Below are 22670 nucleotides of genomic sequence, written 5' to 3' on the forward strand. Positions count from 1 at the left end.
GCTACTCAAGAACTCAGATTTAAATAATTTTTGCAATTTAAAAATGCATCTGATCTCATAACTTAATATTTGAAACAGGTATGATATTAAATCCTGAAAAAGCAGAGCTCATAATGAAACCTGTAGAAACAATGGACTACATTTTAATCTCATTTTACCCCAGTTGGCAGACACCTGGAGTAACTCAGACACTTCAAAGCAAGTGTAAATAAAATCAGAATCTAACCATTGCAGAAGTTTCGGTACAAACCTTTGTTTACCAGGTTTCATACTCATTAGTCATGGGAATTATAGGCTAAATCCTGCAGTCCTGAACCAAATCATATTGAAGTAAATAGCAATTTAGACTGAATAAGGATAACAGGATTTAAGGATATTTTAACATAGAACAATCACATGACTAATGATCATTGAAGTTGCCTATTATGACCGGGACCAGCATTTAAAAAGGATTAAAATACTAGTTACTTCTGAAAATACGTTGAGGCATGATGAACCCCCATAGCAGTGGTTCCCAAACTTGTTCCGCCGCTTGTGCAGGGAAAGCCCCTGGCGGGGCGGGCCGGTTTGTGTACCTGCCGCGTCCGCAGGTTCGGCCGATTGCGGCTCCCACTGGCCGCGGTTCGCTGCTCCAGGCCAACTCGGCCCGCCCCACCAGCAGCTTTACCTGCACAAGCGGTGGAACAAGTTTGGGAACCACTGCCCTATAGTGTTGGTTACTTGAACAATAACTCTCAACTGTGTAAAGGTACTTGTCTATCCACACTAACATATTGAAAGCACAAGGTTAGACACCATATAGAGATGAGTGCTAGTAAAAGAAACTGGCTAGATCATAAAATCAACATTACTGAAGATCACATACAGCATATAATAGTAAAGGCAAAACTCATTCAGCTCCTGGTGTGTCTAGCTATATTTGTCAGAGTCAATTTCTCCATGCCTGCATCCTACCTTCATCCCATGCACTGATTACAGAGGTCATCTGTTAATTGCAACCTAATTAGGCACTGCACGTTGCTTTTTCCAAGTGTTCACCCGGCTTATACATTCTCACCTGACACGTACATGAGGGAATTTGTCAGTTGAGTAGAACATCTATAGTAAACTTTTTGGTTATTAATTACACTAAACCAATGTGAATATCACTGAGTGAGTTGTTCTGGGTCACCAGAAAGCATGTCTGCAATTTAGTTATAAGACAAACTTACATAGCATTTTGCAGCTGTGAATCTTAAAGAGTTTATATAAATATTAAGTCTCAGAATACCATGTGAGGAAGGTAAGTATTATACCTCCTTCCATTTATGAGTGAAGCACAGGAGTACAGAGAGGTTAGAGGACTTGATCCTGGTTACATGGCGAGTCAGTGGTGTCCACTATCTGGGGTGGCTCACGACTGAGAGTGCCTATACCTCAGGGAAGACTGTCAAAAACAGGGCAGATACCCCAAACTGGTGCTAGATTCTATCATTAGATTTCACCAACCCAGTAACAAATGTGAACTTCCTGGTTGCATTATCAGTTTTACTATAGAGTCACAGACAGTCCCCTTAGGCTCTTCAGACTCTATCTTGCCACCCAGGTAACCTGGATTTAGTAATAAATGGTCACTTACACCAAAAATCACAAAATATTCTGGCAGATAACCCAAGATGCCTCCTAACCAGACATGCCAAACCCACAAAAAAAGAAAATGCAGAAATTGGACTTGTTTTTGGCTTAATTGGCTTGTGAGTTGCTTGTTGGGCTTGTAGCTTGTTCCCTTTTTTTTTTTTTTTTCCTCCGGATCGGCTCCAGGCAAGCAGGGGCAAGGAGGGGAGAGAGTCAGGGGTGCACAGCGGGCCCACCACAGTCCCAGACTGCATGCCGGGGGGGGATCTAGTCACATAGAATGTCGGGGTTCTTGGGGATTAGCTTGTTTTGGCCTGGTTTGAAATGGGATTCGCTTGATTTTTGGCTTATTCTGAAAGTCGGGGTGCTTATTTACCACGTGAAAGTTGGCAATTTAACTGATGCCAATGGAGAAGAAGCCAGCCCATCCTGTCATTGCCAAATCTCTGGATATGGAGAAAGTGTTGAGTTGGTGGAATTAAATGCCTCTTCATCACACTAAATACATGAATAACTAACGGTGTTGCCTGGCTTTTGAAAGTACTGAGCACCTGCACCCAGGCCCCTACTGGTATTTCAAGAGTTCTGAGCACCCATCTCCTTTTTCCAGTGGTGGATCCTTTCATAGTCCAACATAGTGGCTCTGTAGCTGCATGATGATCTCAGGAAGCCCATGGGTCTGACTGGAGCACACCTCTCTCAAACAGTAAAAGCAGAGCACTGCATCACATAAGCATGCCTCAGGCTGTCTGACCTGTGTGACTAGAACTGACTCTCTCTCTCTCCCTGGCCTCCTGCGGTTGCTTAAGGAAGTAGAATGTTCCCAACCAAGAGATGCTGCAATAATTCCAATTTCCAGGAAAATGAGCAGAGGAGGAAAAGGCCCTTCAAAGAGCTGCTTGGAAAATCATGATGGAAGTGCCAAAATTGCTGATGAATTTTGCTTAGGAGGACAAAAACTTAGCAGCTGAACAAATGATAAATAAGATGCTGGCTGCACAGAAAAGCATTTCTACTTCCAATAGGTGAGATATGAGAGAAGACACAGTTGGAAAACACCACATAAATCAGCGTAACAGATAATTCCTTCCCATTGCTAGAACCAAAACCAGGAGGACAAAAATGTGTCCATCAGGAAGTTAGGACTATCGGCAACTGAAAGAAACAGTAGGCCAAGGTTCTGATCTCAGTTACACTGGTGCTCCACTGACTGTGATGAGGTGTACATACCCCATGCTAGAGCAAGGAGGAGACCTGCCCTGCCCCCGAGAATCCACTCGGTCTGCCAATTGGATCAAGAGAATGTCTGTCTGGATTCAGCAAAGCAGCTACTTGAACAGGAAGAGGAAGTGGTTTGGGGGCTCTCAGAGGAAAGGAGAAAGGAAAAAGAATCCTCTCTCATCCCTGTCCATGAAGAAACTGAGCCAGGGCCCGATGGACCAACCACTAGAGGAACCTTGGTTGCACTCTGCTTGAAGAGCCATGCAGATTAGACTCAGGGCTGCTGGAACAATTTTTATAGTGGGGGGTGCTGAGAGCCATTGAATCAAACTGTAAACCATGTATATAATGGAAACCACTTCAAGCCAGAGGGTGCGGCAGCACCCCCAGCACCCATAATTCCAGCACTTATGATTACACTGTCCAATTTCTTGTTCTGGTCTGTGTATAAGCAGTGGTGAGCGGGAGCCGGTTCGCGGGAACAGGTTGTTAAATTTAGAAGCCCTTTTAGAACCAGTTGTCCCACGCAGGACAACTGGTTCTAAAAGGGCTTTTAAATTTAACAACCGGTAAAGCTCTGGCAGCTCTCCGCCCCGCTGGCGGCCCCAGCTCACCTCCGCCTCCTCCCCTCTTCTCCTCCCCCTCCCCTGCTTCTTGCAAATCAGCTATTCGCGCGGGAAGCCTGGGAGGGCTGAGAAGCAAGTGGCGGCTTTGCGCAGGTGAGCTGGGGCGGGGGGGGGGGGGCGTGAGGAGGGTTCCAGGGAGGCACGGCCCGGCCAAGCGGCCCCGGCCCCGCAGCTCCGGCCGACCAGCTCTGGCCCCGGCTGTAACGCCGCCAGCCACCTCCAGGCAGCGCGGTAAGGGAGCAGAGAGCGGGTGTTGGATAGAGGGCAGGGGAGTTCGGGGTGATCAGAGGGCAGGGAACAGGGGGATTGAATGGGGGCAAGGGTCCCGGGGGACAGTCAGAAAGGAGCAGAGGTTGGATGGGGCAGTGGGAGGCAGTCAGGGGACAGAGAGAAGGGGTGGTTGGATGGGGCAGGGGTCCCAGGGGGCCATCAGGAATGAGAGGAGGGGTTGGATGGGGCAGTCAGGGGACAGGGAAGGGGGGGTGGATGGGGCCAGGTGTCCGGGGGGGCATCAAGGAACGCGGGGGGTTGGATGGGGCAGGAGTCCTGGGGGGTGGGTGCGGACCACGACCCCCTCGTGGGGTGAGGAGGAGGGAACCGGTTGTTAAGATTTTGGTAGCTCATCACTGTGTATAAGGACTGAAAGGGGTCTGCTAGGACAAAGGACCCTTCTGAACAACTGCAGCTGAGGAAAGCCTGGTATCCCCAGAAATAGGCTGGACCCTTAAAAAGACAGTATTGTAATTTGAGGCCAGAGGTTTAAAAGGGGAGTATTACAGTTGGAAGCTGGTGCCATTAAGAGACAAATATAATTTTCCTTTCTGACAATTTTCCTCCATTTTCTGAACCTGAAGCCACAGCCCTGGGTCCATTCTTGTGTGATGGCCACCTCTTGGCTGATACCAGGGAAAAGCATGAGTCTGTACGGGTTGAGCTAAAGATCCAAGCTCAGTAGCTGGAGGCTGTAACAAATCCACATCCTTTGTGGATTGGGCATACACACTGACCAGAGGGCTACATTTTGCACCATGACCCTTTCAAAGGAAACACTTTTATAAAATCCCTGGGCATTCTGGCTATTTTTCCATAAACACACCTGATCTTCTCACATAAACGTTTAATTATATACACACACACACACAGAGCTATATATTTAGAGAAGGCAAGGTCAAAGGAATGCGCCTTCAACTTGGAGTGGAAGGTGGTGAAGTTTGTCTTGATCCTTAGTTCCTTTGGCAGTTTGTCCCGAAGTCAAGGAGCAGCCCCTGAGAAATCTGTTTCCTGCACAGATGAGCTTTACCCTTTGAGTAATTTTCATTGTGCCTGAGAAGCAAAGTTGTTGAAAGTCATATGCCATTGAAGATACCGTATAAAGAAATCAAGAGGTATGGTCTGTTTGCCCAAACCAGCCACTTCTGTTCAGGTAAAAGCATTATTAGCATTGATAGCCTATTTTAGAGAACTGCATTAGCAATGGGAAGAGCAAGTGCTTTCGTTCTCAAGATATGATCTGCCCATATTATTCTGAAGGTTACTCCTTACGTTGTGTGATACTGTATTGTGGAGCCATGATATTTTTAGTATAATGCCCATCATCACTCAGTGTTATTTCTCCTGTAAATAAAGTACTCAGACATTCTAAGCCACGCCCAGAATGACCGATCAAATGAAAAGCTGTGTACAATTAATTGGTGTGGAATGCCATAGTAACTTCTTCCAAGCACAACAACAGGGGAATCTGCAATGACAAAGCATGTCAGACAGCTGCAGCACAAATTATACTCAATCCCAACTAGGATGGAAGCTCGCATTCATTCCCAGTAAGTGAGTAGGAATAGCCATAGTGGTTCATACTAATAATTTCCAGCTGAATTTAGTGCTAGTGAAAAGTTGCAAACGGAAATCTCTGGAGAATTAAATCCTCTATCTTCTACATCAGAAGATCAGAAAACCCAGTGGCAGTGACAGCTTCCTCACCTCTCCCCTACCAATGTGCATTAATCCTCTCTAGGGTGAGAGGGTAGTTTTGTCTCTAGGATCCAGTCAGTTCTTGCCATCTGCACTGAGAGTGCCAGCAACAATGCCAACTGTAGTGCTGTTTTTCCCAGCATGGATGTCCATTCACTGGGAATTGGACTGAAACAGCCATATACATGTCACATAGATCATCGCAGAGCCATTAAGCCCACTACTGGTCAGGCTTCGTGTGTGTTATGTGTCCTGCTCTGCACCAGATCCAGAGCATGCAAGTCTGCTACTGCCCAGCTACAGCGGCTGGCTCTTCAGTTCAATCTGTAAAGGCTTATGTGTTTATCTCTAGAGATCCCTGGTTCAACCCCTAGTGTCCACCAAGATGGCAGCCATCACACCATCAGATGGTAACAACTTTCAGTTACTATTGACCCAGATTAGATTTGAACTATCAAGATACAAAGGAAAGATTCTATATCTCAGTTCCCAAATTATTTAGTCCCTCACAAAGTCATTATATATTACACACACACACACACACAATAAAGCAATAGCTCTGAACTCATGTTCTTTGGCATACATAGATATTTAGAAGCTTTTCATAATGTGAATTAATGTTGTACTGGACAAACAAAAAAGCAATTCTTTTGTTTATTTCAGAATACCTATTGCTGTCTAAAGCAAGTGTGAGACAGCAAAAAGCAATGCAGAAACTGACTGAGGCAACAGGAAAATGCCAGTATTGCGTATCTCATATGCCCACCCAATCTAATGCCTGGTTTAGAATATCTCCTACACAGAGAAAAGCCAACTTCTGGGGGGACCTGTGGTTAAATTCTTTACATGGGTTAATGGGAGTAGGAGCTATATGGAATTCTACTAGTGTACTGCTCTGGACGATCTATTAGTTTCCAGATACTGTAATAATAAGACTGTTTTAAAAAATAATTTGTAGGGTAGAAAGGTGGTCTGAATGAAAACTGACAGAGTGAGGTTCTTCTAAATGTGCAAACAGACAATGAGAAACAATGGATCTGAGAGGTGTGAATTGCCCCCATATCTCTATGGGATATTGACTCTGAACCATAACGACAAATTCATGTCAACATTGTTAACTGCTTCACCTTTTATCACCCAGATGATTTGCATTTTAATTCTGACTGGAGATTTCAAAAGGTAGAGATGAGAGACACATATTAGGGCATTTTATACATCCCTTGAGGCCACACAAAGATTTTACAACAGTATTTTCTCTAAGTGCTTTGTCCAGCCTAGTTTTAAGTGTTCTAAGCAATGGAGCCTCCACCCTTCTTCTTGAGAAACTTTCTACAGCCTAATAGATCTGTCACTATTAGGCAGATGTTCCGGTTTTATTTTAGCCTAAATTTCCTTTCTTTATATATACTTTTGTCCAATTACTCCTAGTTGCCACTTAAGGCTCAAAGTGAGCCAACAGAAAAGAGGGAAAAATAAATATGGCTGTCACCAGGGACAGGGAGCCATGATGGGAAGGAGAAAGTTAACAGCAGCTATCAAGGGAAGGAACATGGGCATGAGTAGAGTCCTACCATTTTGACTTCTGGGTACCAGTAAATGACAAGGAAAGGGTTATATTCAACTGTCAAAGCAGAATCATTTACACTGAAGCAGGAAAACTGAATCCTAGGGGGGGAAAAAAACATGCCTCTAAGTTCAAGTAGACAATGGATCAAACTGTCAAGGGAGGCTGCATTTCTGACCTCTCTGAAGATATTCAAGACAAGACTATACAAAAAGCTACTGTGGCTACAAGAGAAAGTTATTAAAATTATTTTGTAGTCAAGCAATTTGGGGGGGGGGGGGGCGCAGAGGAAATGGACTATATAACCCAGGAGATTCCTTCCTTTTCCTGGACTTACAAATCCAGTAAAAATCCATGAGAAATGTTAATCACACGTACCGTAATCACATTTCAAAAGTGAAATATCTCTACTTGTTTTCCCAAAACCATCCAAAAATTCATCCATGTTATGGACTAGGTATGGTAATTTATTTAAAAAACCCTCACATTTGAGTCATTTTTCAGTTATATAAATTTGAGTCTTAGGCACTGCAGCAACTGAAAAATAATCTTTTTTAAAATTACTTCATTCTCAGGAATAAAGTTCAATCCTAGTCAGATCCTGAATGGCAAATTTCAATCAAAAATGGATTTTTACAGCCCAGGTACATAACCTAAAGAATAAAGTTCATGATAAAAATAAACAATACCATAACCTGAAGCAAATTTTCGCAAATGATATAGTACTTTAAGGGAGACTTAGCAAAAGCAGAAAGCATATGAATTGTTAACATAATTGGTAATAATTACTGCAAGCAAATGATAGTTACCAATTTAGATCTATAATCCATGAGACAGATGGAGGCTTTGCTGTGAGTGTATGAATCAAGATTGGTCACACTGTTGAACCTGTGATGTAGAAGCAAAAGGATTACAATGTATATGATAAAGATGAACAAAGAAAATATTATACAAAAATAAATTAACTGCAATAAATGGACAAGTTATACTAGGAAAACTCTGCTGATTAAGGGCCAGAACCTGCTCTCATTGAAGTTAATGGAAAATTTTCCATTGACTTTAAATAAAACAGGAGCAGAGGCTGAATTGTAGAGTCTCATACAGATATTCAATGAATAGCTATTTAGGGATACCAGTCCATAACATAGATTCATAGATTCTAGGACTGGAAGGGACCTCGAGAGGTCATCGAGTCCAGTCCCCTGCCCTCATGGCAGGACCAAATACTGTCTAGACCATCCCTGACAGACATTTATCTAACCTACTCTTAAATATCTCCAGAGATGGAGATTCCACAACCTCCCTAGGCAATTTATTCCAGTGTTTAACCACCCTGACAGTTAGGAACTTTTTCCTAATGTCCAACCTAAACCTCCCTTGCTGCAGTTTAAGCCCATTGCTTCTTGTTCTATCCTTAGAGGCTAAGGTGAACAAGTTTTCTCCCTCCTCCTTATGACACCCTTTTAGATACCTGAAAACTGCTATCATGTCCCCTCTCAGTCTTCTCTTTTCCAAACTAAACAAACCCAAACATGATTAGAGGGACACGGTCTAGGTTATATAACCAAAAATCTACCCTCCAGGTAAGTTCTTGACATCTATAAGGGGAATCGTGGTATGTTTCTTGCAGACAGGCAGTGAAACGAATTGAACCCAGAAGAAAAAAAACACCTTGAAATACATCCATATATAACTTTGGTTTTGCACATTATCTGGGTCAAATTCTAATCCATTACCCTGCTACAAGGACCAAATATAGTAGGACTTGGCAAAAGTCGTTGCTACTCCACTTACAGAAGGTCTAAGTACAAAATAATACTTGAAGTCAATAGTTACAGATTTACACTAGTGGTAGTGAACAGAATTTGGCCCTCTCTTACTTCTAATTAAACCTAGAGGCCAAATGTATCTCTGATGGAACTCCCCAGGAGTAAAGGGAAAAACACCATCCCCCTAATATCTTGTTTGACTTTATACTGTACCGGTACACTAGGTAAACTGTTTTAACTTGGGGGCAAATTCAGACCTGACGTAAAATGTAATGAATTTGCATCTACTTACTCCCAGGTCTGAATTTGTTCCAGTTTGCCCACATAGGAGAATTTATTTTCTGCTGTTTTAACCTATTTGATGACTCAATTGTATATTTTTATGCTGATAGTTCATCTAGACACAGGTTCTAATTTTGTGCATAATGGGGGCTCTAGATGACACTTAGTTCTTCCCTATATACATATTCCCCATTTTCCTCAAGATGTTTATTAACCAACGTCAAAGAGAACAAGAGGGGATAAATATCTGACATCAGCTGCTCCTGCAATTCCTGGACATGAAGTTAGAAGAAGGAAGGGTTTTCGAAATCTTCCTTCCCCTGCCTACTCATCCTTACTGCATCAAACATTGCTACAACAAAGCGTTGCTGAAAAATTCTTCCTCTTTCAGATCTCTTTAAAAGCAATTTCCAAAATAACATGGTGATTGTCATTTTTTTCAGCCCAAGTCTTGACCCGACTCTTCGGAATCTAAATTAGATTTATCTAATCTTCAATTATTGTTTTAGAGAAAAAGGAAGTTCTGTGGAGCAGCCTCAAAATGTAAAACATCAGAGTTACTGGCACAGAATGGGAGCTTAAAAACCACTTACTAGCATAGTGGCGTTATTACAAAAGACAGCGCCCCACTTCACTGAGAGATTGTGATTATGAGAAATAACTTTAACATGTGCAATAGGAAGCAATGTGCTCCAATTATTGCATGGGAGTCAGGAGACCCGGGTTTTATCAACTCTGCCTACAACCTGCTGTGTGACCTTGGCTGAGTCACTTGCACTCTTGGTGCCTCAGTTTCCCAGCTATACAATAGGAATAACATTACCTAGGATCTGTTGTGAAGGGCTTTGATTTCCATGGATGAAGTGTTATATGATCGCTACGTATTCTATCCCCGAGAATCTCACACTGACTTTTGGGATAAGGCAGTTACGTTACAACAGACATTTAACCCTTCCCTGAAGTTGCTCCCGCTGGTGGGGAGGAAGCGGCTAAGCCAGCCTGCTGTGCTCCTTTGTGGGTGTGAGGTGGGAGCAGGGCCAGAATAAAGCAATCCAGAGCCCTACGCACACATGGTATGGACCCCCTCGTGACTAACTCCACTTGTAGTGGTGCTGGCAGGAGGGCCCCACCTATCCCAGAGACATACGGGCAGCACCATGAGGCCCCTTTCTCTCCCCTAGAAGGAGCAGCAGGGGCCCCTTCCCCACCTAGAGAGGCAGGGGATGGCAGTGGGGATTCTCCCAGTACTTACCCCAGCAGTCAGACTGTGTCTACTTGGGTGAGCGGGCAGGGCCTGCTGCATTTTCCTCCTCCTGTCCCAGAGCCCTATTGGCAGTACCTCCCAAAGCAGTAGATCATGGGATTAATACCCTGTTCCGACGTATAGGACAGTTCACACTGCTCAGTTATACTCAGGTCACATTTGAGGGTGTTTCTTCACAATCATGAGGTCTAGAAACTTTCAATTGAAAAAAAATAACACTGAAAACTGAAATTCTGACCTCATCACGTGACAGGAGCCTTAGGCATGGGTTTATAGTGCCTATGTCTTAAGCCAGCCTTGGGTGGAGGGTATCTTTAAAGGGGCAGACTGCTCCCTACCCAGCAACTTCCCAGGGGTGGGGATCTAGACTGGAGCTATGTTTGTGTGGCAGCTCCTGGACTCAGCTATTGCTGTCATGCCAGCAGTGCAGGAGACGGTCCTTGTTGTCAGACATGTCAAAGGTAGAAATCATACCTGGAGTTGAATTTTACTTGTTTGCACGGTGAAATATCCAGCTGTTGAACAGATTTTTTATTATTATTATTATTATTATAATCTAAGATGTGTTTGAGTTAGTTTCACAAATATCCCTTTGTAAGAATCCTTTGTATATTTGGAATAGCAATAACTTTTCTTTAGTGGGGTATAATTTGAGAAATTATATTTTTTTTGCTGCACTATCCCAGTCCGATACAGTCACATGTGCTAATCACATTTTCCATCAGCGATGACAACAGAATTCACACAACGTATAAAAAAAGTCATTCAGAAATGTGTTTCAAGCAGAGACAAAACCCAAAAATTGCAAAGAATGGACTAATGGGGGATTATTTTTTTATATTTGGAATTATCAGGGGGTTACAACATATGTATTTTTGGCCATCTGATTACTGAAAGGTTGGCTTGTAGGATCATCCCTCAGGACTTTTGCAGAATGTGTCTCTTCTCTAACTAACACAGTAAGGGTTCCAACATCTTTTGCTACAAGCTGAGATCTTCATCGTTGAACTGACCTGTAGCATAGCCTGAAAGGCTTTTAACTTGTATGTTCTATCACTAAGTGGTGCAAAGAAACACTATTAAACTCTCAACCCGTGCACTATCATTGGCCCTTCTGACAGGGAATAATCTTGGGTGGAACAGTTGAGAAGAATGACTGTTTCTAACACTGAACAGTTTGTACTCGAGGGTATGGAAAGATGTTCAGTGTATATAGTGAATGAGAATCCTCTTAAAATACTACTTCTTCCAGAAGGCATGGAGTTAAACTTTTCACAAAGGCCAATGGGACTTGAGTGCTTTTGAAAATGTTACCCTTGAGCAAAAGGCACATATTTCAAGAGGCCCATCTCTGTTGACCTGCATTTGAAATCCTATGATGTATTAAATGCTAAAAACAAGAACTAAATCAATCTTTTGCACCACTCTGCATCTCCATGACATGCTAACCCAGTGCTTTTGAGGTGAACTGTTAATTAGTTTCGTCTTCTGAGATTATAAATGCCTCAGGGTGGGGACTGTGTTTTACTCTATGGACTGATCAGCACTAAACACAACAAACACAAACATGCAAGGACAATATAATTATACTCCCCTTTTATACAGACTGGGAAACTGGGGCACAGAGAAATTAAAGGACTTGTTGAACATCATACAGCAAGCCAATGACAGGGTGAGAATAGAAGTCCAGGAGTCTTGACACCTCCCATATTCTATTAGTCCCCAAATATATCATATAATACCCCCCAAATATATGGGATGAATAAGTCTCTCTGCTTGATGCCAAAGATCAAATATTTCCTGACAGTGGGTGATGACAACTCAACTCAAATACAGTGAATTGAACAAGCTTCCGAAGACATGCATTGAGTACCCTGGGACTCTGGCCACAGTATACATTTTTACAGGGCAGGGTTATAGTTTAATACTGGCTCTTACTTACTAATATTGAGAAATGTCCCAAAATATTTAATACCATAATTTCTAAACCAGAACTATTTAAAGAAAAACTGAACAACCACCACAACACAACAGCCTACTTCACAACATGAACAATCAATTGACCTGAATGTTATGAGATCCCACCTAAAATGGCAATTGCCCTGCTACTGAGTACGCTGCATATTAACAGATAGTATTCTACAAGGACTGTGATGCCTGAAAGAAGGTATGCCTTGGAAGCAGGGGGAGGAACTATGGCTGTGTTACTAAGAACTAAAAGTGCCATGTGGCATCAATTCATCACAATTTAGTACCAATACATTTTCAAGCAAAGAGTGCAGTACAGCTTTGTGAAGATTACAAGACAAACTTGATTATAAAATTGGATTACCTGCCAATTACATTAATCTGCTTTAAATCATTATTATAAATTGCCCTGGTATAACAGCCTCTTAAAGACAGCGATTACTCCAAGGTCAGGGTAAAAACATATACTACACCTTACATGGTAATGAGCCTCGATAACCATAAAGAGGAGAAAGGCTTGTTTAATTTCCTGCACATAGAGGTATATAGGTCTGATCTTGTGCCATTGGAATCCAGTGGCAAAACTCCCATTGAATTATAGGATGCAGAATCAGGCCTCTAAGCCTAGGGGGTTGAGCTTCCTCCACTCTTATGGAAGTCAGTGGATTTGAGAACATGTAGCCCTCCCAAGACATGCTCAGTACCTTGCAGAACTGGGCCTTATTTTTTAATTTTCTCCAGAAGAGAACCAGAAGATTTGTTCTAATTTTAGTGTGACATTGCCTTTGATCCTACAGGATAATAATATCAGACATCACGTGATGATAACATGCATGAAAAAACTTGAAAAATAGGGGGTTTGTTGCATTTTGATTAAGAGCATGTCTCTAATACAGGTGATTAGCTGGACCGGGTGAGACAGAAGCTGCACAAGAAAACTGGTAGTTTCTCAGTTCATTTGTGTAGGCCAGTAGATCATGAAGTGAAGCTCCAGTAGCCACCCCATAGTCAAAGCTGAAGTTGCTTCCCATTATAAACCCAGTTTTCAAACTCAGTTGTCTGGAAATGAACAGTTAAGCGATCCATACTCTTCCTCACTCTCTATAAATTCTTCTTCATTCTATCGTCCATCCAAGCGTAACTTTCTTCCCTTGTTTGGTTCGGTAACGGAAATATGTTGCTGGATGCCTATTGTTGATTTTTATGTATGTATATTAAATGCAAAGATTTTGAAAGGAATATAGTTTCAGAGTGCATTTAGCCATGGCAGAGTGCCATACATTTTTTGATCAAATGGTTGGTAGAATAGAAGAATATTTTTATGAATAGAATTGGAATGATTGATCTGTTTTGTTTTATACAGTGTGCTGATTACATGCTGTTGCAGATTAATGTGCACATATAGAGAGTTTACAAATTTGTATTTTTAACTGTATTGTGTAACGGTGGACATACATATGTTTTGTAGCAAGTAATAATGAATCCTATTAGTGCAACAGTGAGAGAAATTCTATTCCTCTCAAACAGAAAAAATGATTTTACATCTCTTAGTAGTTTGAGGTGTTTCACTTTTGCATTTTTTTTAAATGTTAGGGAGGGGAGTTAAGATTGGACAAGAGGGAAAATCATGTGGCATGACAAAAATTGCTGAATGATTACATAGCAGTGGGAAAGCGGTTAAGTGATCCCTTAACTGTTTGTTTCCAGACTTTCCAATATCTGGAATTTTTTGACGTTGCAGAATTTTTGCAGCTAAAGTATATTATTTCAGCCTTCACTCTTTTTTCCATTTCAGAATACAATTTTTTCCATTTCGGAATATAAATACACTTTTTTCTACATCACTTTTGAGTTTTTCCCCTTAATACTATAAGTATTACAGAAAATTATAAATAGTCCAATCCCACAGTCCCTAATCAGGCAAAATTTCCTCTGACTTCAATAGAAATTTTGCTTGCAGTAAGGACTACAGGACTAAATATAGAACTCATCAAGCAATATCTTTAAAAAAAATTACAAGTCATCCTAGCTGTATTTATTCCAATTCATAAGTCACCATGTCCCAATAGACTCTTTAAAGAATTATTATTTTTTATATATTTAATTCAGTACATTGTATTGTGTTACATTATTCCCAGACTACCCTTTGTTTACAATTTATAACTTCAAAAATGCTCACCTGGGTTTTAAACTTGGCATAGAAATTCTCAGCCCAAAGAATGTGTCATTGACACAATGTATGGCATTAATCCTTCTGGAACCTACTTTCAATCAGCACGGTAGCACATTGGGATTGATAACAGGGACATCATCCAGGTGTACCAAATCTCAGTGCTTATCCATACACATCACAACATCTCTATAGCATGGGTTAAAACAGAAGCACAAGGCAGTGACATTGGCACCCCTGGATTTCCTTTCACTCCTTCCTTTCCCCATTCTCTCTATATAACTGTTTCAAATTAAGCAAATTAATTTAAAAATGGGGGGAAATCAGGTATACAGTAGAAGGCAAGTAAGCAAGGAAAGTCAGAGTTAGAGCAAACACTCCTTTAATTCATCCTTCATTCAGCCCCAAATGGTGCATCTCTCTCTCTCACACACACACACACACACACACACACACACGCACAGTAATGCTGCACAATCCCAAGACCTGGCACCATATAGCGGGTTTCTAAACTGCCTTTCCTTTTGATAAAATAACTCAGACTTTACTCTTAATCCTGCTCAAACTCTACACTCTAGTATTTGTTAGTTGTTGCATTATTAGTAGTACATTTTCAGCATATCAAGATAACGCCTTCTTTTATAGGAATGGGGCAGTCTCCATATACATCCAATACCGTGATTGCTTTTCTGTTAGGAAAGCATCTAAGTACAGTGTGGGCACTACCAGACGTAAGTAATAATAGTACCTAACGGAAGGGGAAATACAGAGGGTCTGTGTTAAATTTAAAATAGCCCCTAGGAAGAGAGAGCAAGGAGACTATATAACATCCTTTAAGAACTCTGGAAGTTAAATCACACTCTTCTTTTCAGCTCTGTTGGCAATAAACACAGCGGCTGCCAGGAGTCACTGGGTTTTTGTGGCCATTCGGTTCAGAAAAGGGGCAGTTACAGCAAACAGCGCGTTGGCTGCAGTTCTCCAGGGTCCCAGCACCTCCTGCAGCAGAGAGCCCCTGGGGGCTTCGCACTCTGCAGTTCTGCTGGGGGGCGGTGGCAGCTTTGGAAGCGTCTGGCGGGTTGTTGTTTCATAGGGGCCGGTGCCCCAGGTCTGAAATACACCCAGCACCTCCATGCCATGCCCGAGCCCGCTGTTCAATCAGCGCCCTCCTGACTATGCCAGGCTGCCTGTAGGGCTGGGAGCTGCCTGGGGGAAGGGGGGGTCCAGCCTCATCTCGCCCCGGGTCTGCGCCCAGAGGAGCGGATGGGATTCTCCAGCACGGGCACCTGCTGCCCGGCGCCCCACGCTTCGGAGGGGCCGGGGAAAGTTGGAGCAGCCCGGCCAGCCGCGATCGCTCTTACCTTGGGCGCAGCCTGAGACGGCGCCGGCTGCAGAGGGCAGGAGCACAGGGACCCGGCGGGTTATCTGCCGGCGGGGCGGAGGCACCAGCCCGAGCCGTGCAGGGCTCCCCGGGGCTGCGCGCAGCTGAGCTGAGCAGAGCAGAGGTTCTCGGCGGCTCCAGCCCGGGCCAAGAGCGGGAGCACCTGGGACGGCCCTGAGGGCGGAGCTAGGGGCGCTGGAGGCTGCTGCAGCCGCCTGCCCTCCCCGCTGTGTGCTGGGCGGCTGCTCACCGGCGCTGCTGCTGCTCGGTCCCCGCGCGGAGCCGTCACCTGCGCTGCTGCGGGAAACCCAGCCAGAGGGTGCGCGGGGCCCCGTGGGCAGCCCGCAGGTACAGGCAGGGCCAGACTGCGCTCCGCCGCACCTGTGCGCACACACCTGCTACACCTGTGCGCGCACATACCCCGGTTACACCCCGTTACACCTGTGTGCACACACACCCCAGTTACACCCCAGCTATACCTGGGTGTGCACACACACCTCGGTTACACCCCAGCTACACCTATGTGCACACACATAGACCGGTTACACCCCCACACACCTACACCCCACTACACCTGTGTGCACACACAGACCAGTTACACCCCCACAACCCCACTGCCTAAACCTGTGCACACACATACCGGTTATACCCCCACACCCTCATTATACCTGTGCACACACCCACACACTGGTTACATCTCCACTGTACCTGTGCATACACACCTGGGTCACACCAGCATGAGCCAGTACAGCCCTGCTATACTTGTGTGCGCACATACATGTGGGTTACACCCCCGCTATACCTGTGCACCCCCACACAACCCCATTATACATGTATGTGCACACACACCGGTTACATCTCTGCTATACCTGTGTGCACACTCACACACACTGGTTACACCCCAGGTACATCTGTGGGCACATCAGTTACACCCCCAGCTACACTTGTGCACACACACACCAGTTACATCCCACAGCCTCGCTATAACCATGTGCACACACACTGGTTACACCCCCACAACCCTGCTATACCTGTGTGCACACACACCATTTACACCTCCGCTACACCTGTGTGCACACACACCGGTTATATCCCAGCTACATCTGTGCGCATGCACATGGGTTACACCCCACAGCCCCACTAAACCTGTGTGCACACACACCGGTTACACCTCCACTAGCCCATTATACCTGCACACACACACACACGCTGGTTACACACGGGCTATACCAGTGAGCACACACACACCAGTTACACCCATACACCTCCATTATACCTGTGCACACACCAATTACATGCCTGCTATACTAGTGCACACACAATATACACATACTGGTTATACCCATACACACCCATTGTACCTGTGCACACAGCAATTACACCTCCTCTACAAACACACATACCCCAGTTATACCTATACACCCCCATTATATCTCAAAGCACACCAGTTATCTCCCCAGTATACTTGTGCGCACCCAACATCGGTTACACACATACATCCTCATATATTTGTATACACTCTATACCTTGTGTGCATTAGGTACAGCCATACACCTCCATTATACCTGTACACATACCGGTTACACCCCCTACTATACCAGGGCATACCCAGGCATCTCTCTGCTCCCCACCATACCCATGTGCACGTGAGCATTCACATACACACACATACCAGTTATACACAGGCATACCTGGACACACACATTACACCCATGTATCTCCTACATCCCCATTACAACTGTGTGTCTTCCCCCTTCTCTCAGTTGCACCTTCACATCCACATTCATATTCCACCCCTACACATCAGGAGGATCTCTTGCCACAGCAGCAGAGGAAGAGGTGCGATTGCTTACCCAAGCCAGGGAGAGGAGGGGAATCATGGTTCCCATGGGAACGTGTAGACCAAAGGTGATTTTTACCATAAATAGAGGGCTGTGGAGGTACAAAGAGGAGAAGAAATCATTTACATTGATCCAGCTGAATGGCAGATTGACAGTTTCTCCCTTCCCCAGTCCGGAACCATTCTGATGCACTGCACAGCAGCTTTGCAAACCAGTACCTATCTTAGGACCTACATGAGGACTTATACCACTATAAAGTAAGGTGTGATGTGAGTTTAAACCTCTGTAGTCATACCAGTATAACACTTCCTGTGTGGATTGGCCCATAAAGGCTGCCATCTCGTGCTGCATGATCTGTTTTCATTTACAAAATTAAAGGCTGGATTGTCTGGTGCAAAGTGAATTTAAAATTGCAGGGGTGGCCGATGGAGAATTCCTGTTGTGCAGAGGAACCTGCACTCGGGGAAAGCTGGCGAAGAGGGCTCTGCCACACCCTGCACAAGCCATCCCTCACCCTCAACAGAAAGAGGGAAGAAGTTGTGTTGGGGGTGTGCCAGGGTTGGGGAGAGAAAAGGGTATGGCAGAGCAGACTCCCTAAAGGACCTTCCCTCAGTGCCATACATTACAGCTATTGAGGGATCGCCGATGATGATGACATTAGAGCTGCTTCTCTGTAGCTCTAACTTGCTCCAGGGCCAGGCAGCTCAGATTAGGGAGCCACAACCAGCGCCCTGATGGTCCTGTGTCCCCACTGCACTTGAGCTCTGCTAGGTTCTGGTGGTGAATCTGCCCCACAGTGTCTCTAGCGCCAGGAAACGTAACTTGCTACTGATCGATTCTGGTTTCAGGATTCTCCTGGAAAGCTGATCTGGTCTCTGTTTATATCCTTCTTGTAGAAAAGTGGATGTTTGTTAGGACTGGGGGGGGGGGGGGGACATGGTGAGTCTGTGTATCTTAGATATTTAATATATCTATATATCTTGAGGAAGCCACTGCAGCAGACTGGAAAACAATGGTACTTCTAAATGGCCTGGGTTACACACGAGGTCAGACTAGATGATCACAGTGCTCTCTTCTGGCATTAAGCTTGATGAAGAAAAGCTCCACATTAAAATCAGGACCATTTCAAATCTGGCCCATAAAAAGAGTGGAAAACAGAGATACAGAGAGCAACACAAATGATTAAAGGTCTAGAAAACATGACCTATGAGGAAAGATTGGAAAAATTGGGTTTGTTTAGTTTGGAGACTAACAGTGGGGGCATAACAGTTTTCAAGTACATAAAAGGTTATTACAAGGAGGAGGGAGAAAAATTGTTCTTGTTAACCTCTGAGGATAGGACAAGAAGCAATGGGCTTAAATTGCAGCAAGAGCAGGTTAGGTTGGACATCAGGAAAAACTTCCTAACTGTCAGGGTGCTTAAGTGCTGGAATAAATTACTTAGGGAGGTTGTGAAATCTCTGTCATTGGAGGTTTTTAAGAGCAGGTTAGACAATCACCTGTCAGGGATGGTCTAGAAAGATAATACTTAGTCCTGCCTTGAGCGCAGGGGACTGGAGTAGAAGACCCGGAGTGCCGGGGGGAGGGGGAAAGGGGTGATGACTGCAGGCAGAAGGGGTGGAGAGGGCCCCCCCCAACTTGCTCTGGCCCAGGGCCCCACAAATCCCTACTCCACCTCTGGTTCTAGGAAGCATACCCACCTCATCCCTTTCCAAAAACTACGTTCCAGAACAGCCAATGTACATAATGGGGGTTTGCTGCTTTGTCTCATCACAGCTGGTGTTGCTGTTCTTTAATATTCTCTCTCTCACTGACTTGCATTAATTCAAGGCAAGGACCCAGATACTCAGCCTATGAAGGCATTCCAAACAGCCGTCTGAAGCACATGCAGGCTCTATCTCTGATTTCAGAGAGGGCACATTATGACCTAGTATTGCTTGTGGCACTGTCTCCAAGTCCAGCCCTGCCAAACATCCCATGATAATCCTCTTTATAGCACATGAGCACCGTGCCATTGTACAGCCCAACAGCCCAAGGGCATTGTGCGGATTCACAAAGTTGCTGGAATTGCAAAATTCACATTCAGCCATACTAGAGCTTCTTTCTTGTTAGACTCTTGTGTGACTCACGGCTTAACTAGGAGGGATAGGATGGCACTAGTGGAACAAGAAGTGTATAGGGTATAGTGGACTACTAAAATAAATCAAGGGAATATGGAAATTTGTCTTGGCCAAGGTTTTACTTTCTTCTATAGGTCTTTGGAGTACTATTTATAGTACTTCCATCCAGAATCTCTAAGCACTGTACAATCTTATTAATTACCCCTCACAACAACCTTGTGAGCTGGGTAAGTATTATTACAGATGGGCAAACAGACAAAGCAGGGAAGAAATTTCCCCAAGCTCATACAGGAAGTGTGCAGCAAATCCAGATTTTTTTTTTTATGATACAGTGTAGAGTCTTCTTTCAGTGCCTACGCATAAGTCCTGTGAGCATGTGTATCAAGCAGAAGATACCGAATACTCCTACATATTTTAATTTGATTTTATTAAATTGGCTACCTAATTAATTGCATTATTACCTATTACAACTGACCTAAGACACTAAATTTCATCTTTTTATTTTAATCTTCCTTTTTGCTAACACTTTTTAAAGCAGTATATTATTATTTTATTTATTTATTAATTGTGTTAAAATAGCACCTCGGGGCCCCAATTAAGGGCCACACTGTGCTAAGTGCTCTACAGAGCAGTAATCAGAAGACAGTCCCTTTTCCCAAAAGGCTCATAGTCTAGGCTTAGGACAAGAAGCAACAGAACAAATGTGGCAGAGGGTAGAAGTGGGTGGGCAAAGCAACTGTAAAATAAGCAGGTTTTGCGCACTAGTTAGTAGTGTCAGCTCATTACCTCAGCTAGACCTAAGTATATTTGTTCCCCAGTGCACATATAGTGCCAATCCATCCAGAAGACATAATCACAAGTTAAAATGGCAGGACTATTAAGAACTCCAGACTAGATGAAATATTCCTGACACCAAAGCCACACTAGACAATGTACAATGAAAATGTAGCACTGCCAGGGGGAAAAAATATTCACAGGGCCAGCACAAAGCCCTATTTTAAGGAAGACTTAAGAGCCACGTAGGCCTCATGCTGGGCCCCAACCCAGGTGTGGATTTCATCCCCATTGATTTGTATATATAGTATGTCATTCATTACAAATTCGGTTTGCATAGCACCTTTAATATCATACTATGACACAATAATAGCACTTTACTACACCAGGCCACATTGTTCCTGGACTCACACCATGTTTGTTGACTTTTGGGATGCACTCAAAAAGAAGATAAAGAATCTGAGGGAGAGAGTTCATTTTAGATAGCAAAATTTAACCCCAGGGTTAGAATCTTAGGGCAGTTGATTAGGATCCAGTGTTGAGAGAGTTTGATCAGTTTTAGAGGTGGCTCACTCAAAAGTGACGCTGTAGGCTATTCACCACCATTGTAAAAGACAGTAGCAATTTCCCTATTAATTACACGAAGACAAATGTCAGATTCAACCTACACATGAGCAGACGTAACCCACACTGAAATCACTGTCTGTTAATTCCAGTCTCTCCATAAGACCCTGCTGTGATGCCTACAAGAAATTAGCCATCTATGACACCTATTTATTTTATAGTTTTTCACCTCACCAGGTTGTACACTAGCCTTCATTGAGTAACCCTGTGATTATGTTGTTACCACTCTTTTCCCCTCATCCACCTCCTCCCTCCTGTCTTCTTACAGCCTCTTTGCAATTTGTCTAATATTAGTTGAGAAGCTCCTAGGGGTTGGGGGTCTTGTCTTTCTCTCTGCAGTGAGCACCTGTCACAGCTTTGGCCATTATAAAAAATTCATTATAGATTTAGCCCACAATATTACAATTCATGTATATTGCACATTTGTCCCAGCTTCATTGGCTTGTTCCTGCTGTTTAGTAATTCAGAAGAAGGAATTCCAGTATTTTTAGTTGACACCTACTGAAAAGTCTGTTCAGCCTGAAAAGCATAGAGCAATTTCTGTTCCAGCCTGCCAGATGGGTAGTTGCAGTTGATTTACTGTTTAATTAACTTTTGGATTTTCCTCAATGTGTTTGTTTCTTTCTTTCAGGGTGGTTGATTACCAGGGGCACTTCACTGGATCAAGATTGAAGAGTTTGGAGTGGAGTTTGGAGTATTTGTTCCGCTCATACAACAGAGAGGAAACTGGGGACCCCAGAGGATCTCTGGGAAAATGCTAAAGAAAATTCCGTACTGTATTGACTTTTTTTGAGCTGTCCAAAAAAAAAAAAAAAAGTATCATTGCCCTGACAGCAAAACCAAAACCATCAGTAAACAGAGACATGCACAAAGAAACAAACATAACAGACAAGCAATTCTGAGGCTTTAATTTTTGTACACTGCTGGCCTGACCAAAAAACTAACCACTTGCCACAGCACATAATACAACTTTAGGCTCCAGTCCTGCGAACACTTATACACCTGAATTGCCCTACTGAATTCAATGGGACTGCTCACATGCACAAACTTACTCATGTTATAAGCATTTGTGGGATCAGGGTCTTATTCGCAGATCATCTTTCAAAATGTATCCCTCTCTTTATGGAATTAAATACCAAACACCCGCCATTGTTGGATATAAATAGCAGAGTACCATGGTGTATTGAAATTGTGTGGGGAATGAATAAAAGCACTGAGGTATTAGACCAATAATAGAGATATAGGGAGAAAATATATGTTTAAAGAGAAGAGAGATGAAGAAAGTCTAGAGTTGTGTTTTACAATATGTACTTCTTTTGCCCAAGATAAATTATTTCATACTCAACACCTTTAGATGAAGCAAGCTGAGATAAATCCACAAATTTCCCTGCTCAATACAGAGAGTGAATACAGATAGGTAATTAAAGATGTAAAAAAATACATACAATTGCGTATCAGTATCATAAAGATGGTTGTTAAATCTAGAG

The 22670-nt window shown here is 43.5% G+C and overlaps 1 protein-coding gene across 1 annotated transcript in view; it reads right to left on the minus strand.

The window, feature by feature from the left end:
* RAB3B (RAB3B, member RAS oncogene family) overlaps positions 1 to 14475 on the minus strand; it is a 130207-nt gene extending 115732 nt beyond the window's left edge. Inside the window, exons 1-2 of the mRNA XM_065409499.1 lie at positions 14456 to 14475; positions 7803 to 7881 (exon numbers count right to left, since the gene is read on the minus strand). Coding sequence (XP_065265571.1) covers positions 7803 to 7881; positions 14456 to 14475 — 99 coding nt within the window. The remainder of the gene's footprint in view (positions 1 to 7802; positions 7882 to 14455) is intronic.
* Positions 14476 to 22670: the final 8195 nt, after the last annotated feature.

Source organism: Emys orbicularis, chromosome 8 (assembly GCF_028017835.1).
Source record: "Emys orbicularis isolate rEmyOrb1 chromosome 8, rEmyOrb1.hap1, whole genome shotgun sequence".
Classification (NCBI taxonomy): domain Eukaryota; kingdom Metazoa; phylum Chordata; order Testudines; family Emydidae; genus Emys; species Emys orbicularis.